We start from the raw sequence: 13,244 nt of genomic DNA, 5'->3' as shown, positions 1-13,244 counted from the left end.
CATTAGTCATAACACTTAAACAAGAAGGAAGCTATCCAAGCAAAACACATATGTAGCATCACTGAAGTTAGAAAAGAGCTCAGTTCCCAATTTAAACAAAAATATTCTGGAAATGGAGCACTTAATCAATCACGTAGTGTAACTAGCTGGATCAAGCTTCCTTTTCCTTAATATTGCTGAAACTGGGTCCATCACAAAAGGAAAATTTATCTCTCATACTAATATGTGAACGAATACTTGCTAGGATTAGATCACTAAGTTTTTTTGTCTGTGTTTATAAACATTTATTGAAAATTTATGTTTAAAAGAATTCATGGAAAATCTTCTTGGATATGCTTCTATAGTTACATGACCTAAGTGAACAACTCTGTCCTTAATATAATTTATATTGTCATAATACTTCATGCATTTTTATGAAAAATAAACCATATAATCAATCAGAAGTAGCATTCATTTAATAAATTTATTAGAACCAAGAGTAAAATCAAAGAACATTTACAAATTAGCCCCAAATAGCACATACAGAGAACACCCATTGGTCTGACTGGTTGAGGAATGAAATATTCTGACTAATGGGTTCTTCTGATCATTACCACAGAATATAACTGCATATACTTGACCCTATAACAGCACAGAATATGATGTGTTCTTTCTTTGATGAGATAGAGGTCAGCGCCCATGAGCTATTACATACAAGAGTATCACTAAAGTATGATGATACTTTATGTAATATAAAAGTATGTTGAACCTGTCGTTATGAAATACCCTGGAATACTCTTCTTAATGTTTCACATATTCATTTCTCATTTATTTCTTTCTCTTTAAAAAACATAGATTTTAAAGAGAAATAATTCTATTTGAATTTTTCAGATTATTTGGGCTACACATAAATAGAAATAGAAATTTACTAAGTGCCAAAAAAATTTCAAACTGTGTATTATAAAATTTTCCGTGATGTCATGCCAAGTCACTGACCTGTCTTCTGATGGTGATACTGTGATTAGTCAGAGGTGTTAGTAATATCCCTTTATCCAACATATTATTTCCATTATCATGGCAAATTAAAATGTGTTTGTTAACAAGGGCATCTTTGTCACTCACAACTGAGGATGAATTATTTGTTTTTATCTAATTGTTTTCCCTCTAGTAGAGATTTAGGATTCTCACAGGTAATTGAATATTGATCATGGTGGAAGGAGCTGAGAATGAAATGCACTTTTAGAGCATGAGGCCATACTGAGAAGGTCATATCTTAGTAACCTGATGGAATGACTGATGTGGAGGGTCTCAGCCACTTAGAAAGCTGCATGTACTTCTCTGGGCAGTATGTGTGTATATGCATGTGTGTGTTTTGAGGGAAGACTTTGGAAATAAAGGAAGAAGGACTCCAAAATGTATCTTTACATACTCTGAAACATTGTCGATGCTGCTCAAAGTATTTTGGAAAACCCTTTTTAATGTGGCCTTCAGCAAATGTGCCAAAGATTATATACAAACTGCCTATAGCAGGGGACAGCAAACTACAGCCCATAAGCCAAATTCAGCCCACTGCCTGTTTTTTTAATTATAAATATAGTTTTATTGGAACAGTCACATTCATTCATTTATACACTGTTTATGGCTGCTTTCGAGCTACAACAGCAGAGTTAAGCAGTTACAGCAGATACCATATGGCTCACAAAGCCTAAAATATTTGCTATCTGCCCCTTTACAGAAAAAGTTTGCCAACCCTTGATACAGAACAACTTGAGCTCAAGAATTATATACGGGAAATGATAGGAAATTCTCAATGGCCAGGTAAAAGAGGTCTTTCGTAACATTTTGTTCCTGTGGTAAAATTTTCTTTCTTATTATATTGATGGCAGTACTATTACAGATTGGTTTCTTATCTGTGTTTCACAAACAAAGCTGTGAGCAAAGCATTGCCATAGCTACACATAATGATTTAACTTCTGGGCATAAGGATGTTATTTATTGCTGTGGCTTTAATGACTGCAAACTACTTTAAGAGATTTTTGTAATTTCATATGTAGTAATTACATGAAGTAGAAGTCTTTCAATTACTTATTTGTAGTTCCAAATTTTACTGTACTTTCACATTACAGGGAAAATTACATATTCCTTCATTTAATAGAATAAAGATGGTCAGAAAAATACTTCTAAAAGTTGGCTAGGACACATTTTTAAAATTTGTAATTCATGAGCATGCAAGACAAAGCACCTTTTCCTGGTACTGAAGGTATTGTTACCTTTGGTCCTGGAAATCCTTCTCCGGGTAAGCCCCTCTCTCCTGGTACTCCCTCAGGACCACGGGGACCCTGGTTAGGATAGGAGAAAATGAGGAGCAGGAGGAGAGAGAAAATGGAAGGAGGAGAGATGAAAGGGAGGAAAGAGAAAGAAAGAGAATGGTTATATTTCAGTTCACATGCAAAAGAAGAAAAAATGGATAGTTGGAGCTGTACTAAACATGTACAGGCGTTTTCTACTTTATTAGTTCCTAAATACTACAGTATAATAACTATTTACACAGCATTTATGTTGTATTAGGTATTATAAGCAATCTAGAGATGATTCAAAGTATAACAGATGTGCATAGTTTATTCGCAAATACTATCCCGTTTTATACAAGGGACTTGAACATCTGTGGACTTTGATATCTACAGAGGTCCTGAAACCAATCTCCCATGAATACCAAGAAATGGCTAATGACTGTAGCTCTATTTAAATTTTTACTGAGAATCCTTCTAGTAATCTCCATACTGATTAATAGAATTGTTGAGCTATGAAGAATAATATTCCCATTGTATTAAATACTCGTTGCATTTGATTGGCACAAAATGTTCTATTCCAGTGTTCTCAAAGTAGAAGAAAATGGAAATTAAATGGTGCTTTGAAATAAGAATTAAGAAATAAATTATCTGAGGAAATGCTAAAAATCTAGAACAGTGTGGCCCAGAAAAGGATGCAGAGTGATTTAATAATTTAATCATCGGGGGAGCACTGTGAAGAAATCATCACACAGCTGTTTTAAAGCATTAAGTGCTGTTTACATGTGTTTTAATTTCTGTACTGATAAATTTGGATTAAAACTTGAATTATTTCAGGAACTGGTTGAACCCGCAGGCAGTTTTATATGCAAATTGAAATCTTGATAAGATCATTAAGGGGAAACATGATTTTCAATTGCAATGATTCAAATTAAGAAGTTCATGTAACTATTGCTCAGAAAGCCACTAGGAAAGATGACTTCTCACATGAGTTAAGAAAAACACAATCCCAGGCTTTGGAATGGACTTGCAGAAAATGTACTAATGGAAAAATAAAAGAGTAATAGTGAGGTTTTCATTTAAATCAGGAATTTTTAAAGACAATAATTTTTCTCTCCTTTTCTTCTTGGCCAGAAGGTAAAAAAGTAGTAAAGGAACTTATAACAAGAATCTTAGAAGAAAAAACTGAAGCTTTTTCTCTGATGAATCTAAACGATAATTAGGCTTCACTCACCAGAGAAATCAACCCATGATGGAACAAAGTCTGCCAACTTTCCCACAAGTTCCTAAACCAGCACACTACAGCCACTGAATGATCTTTGGGCTGGAGATACAGTAATCCAGGGTGATTTAAGACATGCTTTCTGCTAAAGCCCAGTAGCAGAACAAGGATGCAGCATTATACTCATCAGCGACTGATCACAGTTACAGATTCGTAAGAAAAAGATCTGTTTTCCAGTGTTTAATTTTTTTGTCCTTCCCTAATGTTTTACATTTTGCAAGACAATCTTCTTTAGTATTTATACATACTGATTTAGTAAAGACTTTAATTAAAAGAAAAAGCTAACATCTTACTCAATTTAAATTGCAACACTTAACAGAAACCTAGCTTTTAACACTTCCGAGATCTTAATGAAAGCACTAATATCCATGACAGTTTACTCTACTGGAAGAGCAATTACCTAGTAGAAAAATAAATAGGAGCATGAAAATTATTAACAGATTACAAACTAAGCCAAATTATTAATAGATTGCAAACTAAACCAAAAGTGCCAAGGCAACATCACATACTTTAACAAAGAAAACACATACTTTAACAAAGAAAACATTGACAAATTATTTTTTCCCTAATAATATGACAAATGAAAAAAAACACAATTTACATTAAATGTAAGGAAGTATTTTTCCAGTTCACTCAACTTTTTTCATTCATCCAACAAAGATATACCAAACTCCTAGTAGGTAAAAGGCACTTTGCTAGGTTCTAGGGATAGCAGACAAAACTGCTCCCTGTCTCATGGAACTGACAGTATTGCATAATAGTTAAAAGCAGATTTTGGTGTCATTTGGACTGAGGTTCAAGTCCCAGCTCTGCTACATATTAGCAGTTTCACCTTAAACAAGTAAGTCAATCTCTGCAAAGCACAGCATCCTCCTCAAAATGTTGATAATAATAGTATCTACCTCAACCACAAGTGTTCATGTAAGGATTAAGTCAGAGAGATTTAAATCTTTTACAGATTAAGCACTCAATAAATATCTGCTATTATTATCCAAATTATTTTACTTTTAATTGCTAAGAATGTCCTTTCATGGAAGTTTTTACAAATAAAGGCAGTCCCAGAGTGAGTTATTTAAATTAAACAATGTGTAAAAAGCATGCTGCACACAATAAACACTGAATCTTCCTTCATTCTCTGCACTTCTAGAGTACGTTAGCTAAGAGGGAGGTGAAAATATTGGAAGTTTTAAGGAGTCAAGTATTCAAAGCTGCTGAGAACAGAGAGTTAATGCTCATGGACAATCATTTAGGGGAAAAAGCAGCGATCCAAAGTGTAATTTCTATAAACCATCAGAGCAATATTCCACACCATCAGTATATTCTCAAGTCTTCCAGTTAAACACTGAGAATGAAAGATGATCATTAACCAGAGAAGAGAAGTGGAAGGTACTTGGGTTAAATGAGCTATAGTTTAATTTATTAAGATAGTACGAAAAGATTGTTTTTAAAAGACAGAAATCCTTCTATTAAAAAAACTCAGTGTCCTTTCTAAGGCCATGAGAACCAATTACCACTATGACATACTTACTTGGCTTCTAACGAACACCTCTAATAAAAAATAAATAATGAAGGAATCTAATTATCCGTTAACACAGCCTGATCAGTGAAATGCTTTATTTCAGACATTAACAATGGGATAAAATATGATTGTTCATTATGTTCATCTTATTACTTTCCATAGTAATCTCAATAGTGTTAATAATAAATAAAAATGCTTTCAATATGCATTGCAAGCATATGAAATAAATATGCCAATAATAATAGTAACTGTCCATTATCTTCAAACATTGCCATCTACTTTATTTTTTAATCTCAAAGTAATTACATTTCTCTTTCAGGGGTTTTTTTTTATTTACAGTGCTTTGAATAACCTTGCATAAAAAAACAAACAGATCACCCTGACAGTCTTAACCAATTTAATTTTTATGGATCAGTTACGTCTACCAGACCAGCACAACACTAGTGGTAATCACATAAAGATTTGAACAGATGACAGTTCAAAAGTAGGTCTCGGAGCTAGAATATTAATTCAATCTATCAACACATTTATATTAGTGTGGTACTGAAAAGAGGGTAGTAAATATGAAACACTTGAAATAATTCAGGCAAAGAAACAGAAGTAAAGGACTTTCAGTAGAACCTTTGTCAGTCCTAAGATAAGTGTTTGTGTTACTTCTAAATAATTCAAAAATTCACATTGTTGGCCAAGTATGGTGGTTCGCGCCTGTAATCCCAGCACTTCAGGAGGCTGAGGTGGGCGGATTACCTGAGGTCAGGAGTTTGAGATCAGCCTGGCCAACATGGTGAAACCCCATCTCCATTAAAAATACAAAAATTAGCCAGGTGTGGTGGCTGGAGCCTGTAGTCCCAGCTACTTGGGAGGCTGAGGCAGGAGAATCACTTGAAGCCAGGAGGTGGAGGTTGCAGTGAGCCGAGATTGCCCAGTTGCACTCCAGCCTGGGGGACAAGAGTAAGACTCTGTCTCACCAAAAAAAAAAAAAAAAAAAAAAAAAAATTCACATTGTTGATTTTTTTATAATGACATTTTGATGCAATGTTTTGATACATTATTTAGGATCTTTCCCATCTGTGTTATGATTTTAGTTCCCAATTAAGTATAACTTATGACTTGGAAAGCAAGCAAGCAAGCATTTCATGTTCTGGTAATATTGTTTAAAACTCTCAGCTACAAACAGAAAGACAGGTAATATACATTTTTTAAGATGAATTTTAAAGGCATGGAAGACTCCAAAGAAGATAAGAGAAATTACAGGGTTCAAAAAGAGAGAATCAAAACTCGAAAACTCTAGCATATAAGTTAAGCATCTTAGGTAAGCATCTAAGCTGGTGCAACAGATGTCCTGAATAGAAAAGTGTGTTTGTGTGGTAGGAAGACTAGCAAATTTAGAGGAAGAAACAGTAGCAAAGACTTTGGCTCATGCAATGGAAAATGAAGACAGAATTATAACTGAGAAATTGAGATTCCCACAAACTTATAGAGACAGTTTCCAACTTAACATGGGATGGTTCGACTTAAGATTTTTGGATTTTACAATGGTTTGGTCAGCATGTAACCCCATGGTAAATCAAGGATCTCCTTATGACTTACAATGGGCTCATGGTTTCTACTGAATACATTGTGTTTGCATCCTTATAAAGTAAAACATATATATATAAATCAAACCATTGTAAGTTGGGAACCATCTTCAGTGTTACCAACACTAAATGCATTTCCAACTTACAGTATTTTTGATTTATGATAGGTATAGTAGGATGTAACTCCATTGTACATCAAAGAGCATCTGTACATATTCAATGAAAGAACAAAGTAGAAAAAAGCCATCCCATCAACAAAACGATATGAATGACAAGAATCTTGTCTGCTTGACTTGAGCTCATAATAACTAAATATTTCTATGCTGGTCCTGTGCTGTATGTGAGTTTAGATTTCAATTGACATTATCTAAGTAGTTCATGAACACCTTAGTCAAGACATTAGCATCAAGGAGACCCCTGGAGTACATAAGAGATATAAACATAAACTCCTCTCAAATCCTAAGAAAACTTAGGATCCACAATTAAAGCCCAGCTGAAAATAATTCAGATGGCAAAGTTCAAAACATAAAAGAAAATAACTCACAATGAATTAAAGTAAACTAACACAATGTAAACCTCCTCAAGAATGTCAAATAATAGAATAAAATAATAGAGACAAAAAAGAAGTACTTTAAATACTTTTTTTTTTTTTTTTTTTTTTTAGATGGATTCTCGCTCTGTTGCCCAGGAGTGCAGTGGCACCATCTCGGCTCAGTGCAAACTCTGCCTCCCGGGTTCACGTCATTCTCCTGCCTCAGCCTCCCGAGTAGCTGGGACTACAGGCGCCCGCCACCATGCCTGGCTAATTTTTTGTATTTTTAGTAGAGATGGGGTTTCACTGTGTTAGCCAGGATGGTCTCGATCTCCTGACATGATCCACCTGCTTTGGCCTCCCAAAGTGCTGGGATTACAGGTGTGAGCCATCACACCCAGCCAGTACTTTAAATACTTAATGGTCTTAAGGAAATAATGGAAAATACAAAAACAGTATAGTAAAAAGATAATAAATAGAGTTAATAAAAGGCAGATTTTTAAAAATAACTTTAAGAATTTTTAAAATACTTATTAACTTAAAAATACAATGAATGAGTTAAGAACATTTTATAACCTGATGAAGATAAATTTGTAGATTATAAGTTAGATTTGAGAAAATTATCCAATTGCAACCAAATGTCTAGAAGGATTTCTTGATAAATAGAACGGAGAAAGAAAATATTTGAAGAAATAGTAACTAAGAACTTTTTTAAACTATGGAGTCCTCAGATTCATGAAACAGTAAATCTGAAAAAATATATGTGAAAATATATTCACACTTATGTGCATCATAATTCCTCTACAGAAAATCTAAAGCATAAAAAAATATTGCAAAAGCAGCCTAAGGCAAAAATGAATTACTACAAGACATTATAAACAGACTAAAAACATGGAAACAGAAACCATAGTTGCCAGGAGACAATGGAATTAGTACACAATCCAGACTGTACCAGCTTAATTATTCTTACAAAGCAAACTAAACAATGGCATTTCAACCAAAGGATGAAAGAGTTTAGTGCTAACATGCTTTTACTGAAAACATCTTCTGAAAAAAGTATTTATTGAAAAAATAAAGAAATCGGCCAAGAAGAGAAGAGAAACTTAGGAAGCTATGTCAACTAAGAAATGGGTAAATATGTGGGTAAAACTATACAAATACTACCTTTAAAAAGTTCAAAAATAATAATAAATAATTTTGGTAGGATGAAAATAAGGTAGAACTCAGTCAACAGGAATAATACTCTGAAAGTGGAAGAAATTATTGAAGTAAAAGTCTCATATGGTCAGTATATTTTTCAGGAGCGGGTGGCAATATTGATGACATTTCAAACTTGTTAGCCAAGAAAATATGTTAGGAATCAACCTAAATGCCCATCAAGAGTAAGATAAAGAAAATGTGGTACATATACACCATGAAATATTGCAGAACCATAAGAAAGAATGAGATCATGTCCTTTGCAGCAACATGGATGGAGCTAGAAGCCATTATCCTAGGCAAACTAACTCAGAAACAGAAATCCAAACACTACAAGTTCTAACCTATAAGTGGAAGCTAAATATTGAGAACACAAGGACACAAAGAAGGGAACAACAGACACTGGGGCCTACTTGAAGGTGGAAGGTGAGAACAGAGTGAGGATGGATAAATTGCCTATCAGATACTATGCTTATTATTTGGATGATGACATAATCTCTACACCAAGCCCCTGTGACATGCAATTTACCTATATAACAAACCTGCACATGTACCCCTGAACCTAAAATGAAAGTTAATAAAAAGAACACATATTAAAGTTTAGTAACCACAAAATAGAAACAAAATATGTAAAAATATATACAAGTATATGTATACATATATAGATATATACACACCAAGTTGTGTATGTGCATGTATATATGCTTGAGATATGTATATATATTTGATATTTTGCCCAATTTCTAATTAGATTTTTGATTTATTATTGAGTTTTGAGAATTTTTTTAAAAAAGTATTCCCAATACAAATCCTTTGTAAATTTGTAGTTTGTGAATATTTTCTCCCAATCAGCAGCTTGTCTCTTTAGACCCTTAACAGAGTCTTTCACAGAGCAAACATTTACCACTTTGATGAAGTCCGATTAATTACTTTTTAGGGGGCATCATGTTTTTGGTGACATGTCTAAGAAATCTTCATCAAGCCCACGATCCTAAAGATTTTCTCATATGTTTTACTCTAAAAGTTTTATAGTTTTTACATTTTATATTTAAATCTATAATCCATTTTGAGTTGCTTTTTGTATAAGGTGTGAGACTTAAATTAAGGTTCATTTTTTGTGTTAGCACAGATATCCAGTTGCGCCAGCACCATTTGTTGAAAAGACTATGTTTCCACTATTGGATTGCTTTTGCAATCTGTTGACTACACTTGTGTAGGTCTGAATCTAGAGTCTCTATTCTGTTCCACTGATCATATTTCTATAATTTGCCAAAACCACACAGTCATCATTACTGTGACTATATAATAAATCTTAAGACCAGATAAGTTAGTATAATTTCTCCAAGTGTATTCTTTTTGAAGTTTTTTAAAAGCTATTCTAGCTCTTTTGCCTTTCCATATTAATTTTAAAATAGCCCTGTCCAAGTCTAAACAAAATCTTGCTGGGATATCAAAAACATTTGCACTAAACTTTTACATCAATTTGGGAAGAATTTACATCTTTATGATGTTGAGTCTTCTAATCTATAAACATGTCTCTAAATTTATTAAGTATTCTTTGATTTCTTTCATCAGTGTTTTGTAGTTTTATACAAGTCCTATACATGTCTTATTAGATTTCTACCCAAGTATTTTTCTTTTTTAGCAATTAAAAATGGTGTTGTGCTTCTAATTTTAGTTTCTATGTGTTCATTGCTAGGATACAGAAATTAAATTGATTTTGTATGTTGATAATGTATCCTGTGACCTTGCTGAACTCACTTGTTAATTCTAGGAGGTTTTCGTGTAGATTTCTTGGGATTTTCTATGGAGGACATCATATCATCTGCAAATAAGGACAATTTTATTTATTGTTTTTATACCAATGCCTTATATTTCTTTCTCTTGTCTTACTGTGCTGGCTAGAACTTCCAATACTATGTTGAATAAGACTGGTGAGAACAGACATCTTTGTCTTGTTCCTGATCTTAGAGGGATGCATTCATTCTTTCACTATTATGCATAATATTAGCTCTAGAGTTTTAGAGGAAGTTCTTCCTCTATTTCTAATTTTCTGAGTTTGTATGAGATTTATCAGCATTTATTAGGGTTTTGAGTTTTGTCAAATGCTTTTCTGTGTCATTTGATGTGATCACATGTGATCTTTCTTCTTTAGCCTATTAATATGGTATATTCCATTGATTAATTTTCAATTATTAAGCCAGACTTGCATCCATAGGATAAACCTCACTTGGTCACACTGTACAATTCCTTTTATACATTGAATTCTATTTAGCTAGCATGTTGTTAAGAATTTTTATGTCTATCATATTCACAAGGGATATTGGTCTGTAGTTTTCCTCTTATGTATGTTTAGTATTTTGTTTTGGTATCAAGGGAAAACTGGCCTCATAAAATAAGTTGATAAGTGTTTCTTCCTCTTCTACTGTCTGAAAAAGATAGGGAGACTTTACTATATCCATAATGTTTTATGTTTTTTAAAGAAAATCTAAAGCAAGAGTAGTAAATGTACTAAGTTTAATTATCTACCTGCTGGAGGTTTACCAACTCATTCTCTAGATTTTCCAGTATGATTAAAATATTTCATTATTTAAAAACAAAAACATTTTAAGAACAACAATGAATAAGTGAAACTCATTCTTAAGTTTAGTTCTGAGTTTGGAAGGTATACGTAATAGCAAAGCACAAAGTTCTTTGGAAAAAACAATTGTCAATCTACATTTAAAAATTTTTTAGGCCGGACACAGTGGCTCATGCCTGTAATCCCATCACTTTGGGAGGCCTAGGTGGGGGGATCACCTGAGGTCAGGAGTTCAAGACCAGCCTGGCCAACATGGTGAAACCCTGTCTCTACAAAAACTACAAAAATTAGCCAGGCATGGTGGTGGGCACCTGTAATCCCAGCTACTCGGGAGGCTGAGGCAGGAGAATCACATGAACCTGGGAGGCAGAGGCTGCAGTGAGCTGAGATCATGCCTCTGCCCTCCAACCTAGATGACAGAGCGAGACTCTCTAAAATAATAATAATAATTGTGACTTATTTCTTTGACATTTTCAGAATGTTTCCAGCTCTGAAAATCATAGACCTAAGGAGAACCCAATCTTTTAATTTTATAGAAGTTAAAATTTGAGACTTTGATAAATTAAATACGTCCACAAGTTCTTTGATATTCTTCATAAGGTGAAATCTTTTTCTATTCCACTCGAATCTGAGCTGGTCCTATGCTTATTTTAGGTGTCACAGAAATGATGCTGTATAATTTCTGAGGCTGAGCCTCACATGATGAGTGGCTTCTGCTTATTAGAACATTCCTGCTTGGATTTAAGCTGCCATGTTGTGAGGAAGCCCAAGCAACCACCTGTAGCTGCCCATGTGGAGGAGAACTGAGGTCTCTGGGCAACAACCCCAGCTAAGCTCCCAGACAACAACCTGCACCAAACTGCCAGCCATGTGAGGCCATTTTTAACATTCCAGCCATTTTAGCACTCCATCTGACTTCAAGTTATACAGAACTCTCATGTCAACCCGCAAAATCATAAGAAATAACAAATTATTGTTTTAAGGCACTAAGTCCTGAGGAAGTTTGTTAAGCAGAAACACAAAACCAAAACAGAGAACAAAATAAGTTAGTGGTTTATCTTTAATGGTACTATCTAGTTAGTGGAAACTGAGACTAGATGACTGATCTCTAGATGATTAATCCAGTGTATTTTTCTTCCATATGATGCTCTCTTTTTTGAATTAGTATATTCAGACATTAGTGAAAAGCCTAAACCTAAACAATATGTTGCCATTTCACTCACAGAGTGCAGTAAGGAAGTGTATGTTTCTGTGAATATACACATGTGAGGAACTATGCAGTGCAAAGACAACTTCAAAGACCAGCTATCCACAATCAGTTGTTTTTATTTGTACCTACGTGAGTCAGCTACTATTTTTGCCTAGGAGAATAATGATTACTTGAAAAGTTAACAAGCTTCTTATACCAGAATAATCATATTTTATTTACTTCCTCTCCAAATGTAATAGAAATTTTTTCTTCCCCAACAACAGTAAACTTCAAAGCTACATAAAAGAGATGTTGTGAATAACACAGGTATTATCTGTCTACCATTATCAATCCTAACTCTAGAGCATACTCATGGATTACATAATGAGCCAAGTCTTTATTCTCAGTGATTTTTCTTGTGGTTACAAAGAAATCCATTATAAAGTATAAACATTAGGCTTGAGTCCAGATCTTCTTCCTAGAAAATGTTGACACCTGAGAACTCTTTTCTTCTTGTTCAAGTTGATTAATCTCGTAAGAAGTTACAGTAAAAGAGAGTTGGTTGTAAACATCATATATATTTACACATATACATATATACATAGTTCTATTTCAAGTGTTGTGAAAAATAGCACTTGGATCTGGTCCTTTCACATTTATTTTCATTTGTTGCTCATAAAGATACAAGGTGGTCGGGAGACTGAGGCAGGTGAATCACCTCAGCTCAGGAGTTCGAGATGAGCCTGGCCAACAAGGCAAAACACCATCTCTACTGAAAATACAAAAAAAATTAGCTGGGCCTGGTGACGTGCACTTGCAGTCCCAGCTAATTGGAGGCTGAAGCAGGAGAATCACTTGAACCCGGGAGGTGATGGTTGTAGTGAGCCGAGATCGCACCACTGCGCTCCAGCCTGGGTGACGGAGTGAGACTCCATCTCAAAAAAATACATAAATAAAATAGATACAAGGTGGATTAATTTGACTCTTTATTCTAACCAGAAAGAACAAGGAAAAACTATATTTGTCCTTTTCATTCCATCTAGAATTTTTGCTACTTACTGGCTGTCCAGGCTCACCGATTCCAATGGGTCCTGGAGCTC

General features: G+C 34.2%; 1 protein-coding gene across 2 annotated transcripts in view; it reads right to left on the bottom strand.

Annotated features, from left to right (window-relative positions):
- Positions 1–13,244, bottom strand: part of COL28A1 (collagen type XXVIII alpha 1 chain) — a 184,727-nt gene that overhangs the window by 124,583 nt on the left and 46,900 nt on the right. For both annotated transcript variants that reach the window (XM_073009112.1, XM_073009113.1), the window contains exons 13-14: positions 13,204–13,244; positions 2,250–2,318 (exon numbers count right to left, since the gene is read on the bottom strand). The exon at positions 13,204–13,244 is cut by the window's right edge and continues 28 nt beyond it. In XM_073009112.1, the coding sequence (XP_072865213.1) occupies positions 2,250–2,318; positions 13,204–13,244 (110 nt within the window). The remainder of the gene's footprint in view (positions 1–2,249; positions 2,319–13,203) is intronic.

Source organism: Chlorocebus sabaeus, chromosome 21 (genome assembly GCF_047675955.1).
Source record: "Chlorocebus sabaeus isolate Y175 chromosome 21, mChlSab1.0.hap1, whole genome shotgun sequence".
Classification (NCBI taxonomy): Eukaryota; Metazoa; Chordata; class Mammalia; order Primates; family Cercopithecidae; genus Chlorocebus; species Chlorocebus sabaeus.
This window is presented reverse-complemented; position numbering and strand designations above follow the sequence as displayed.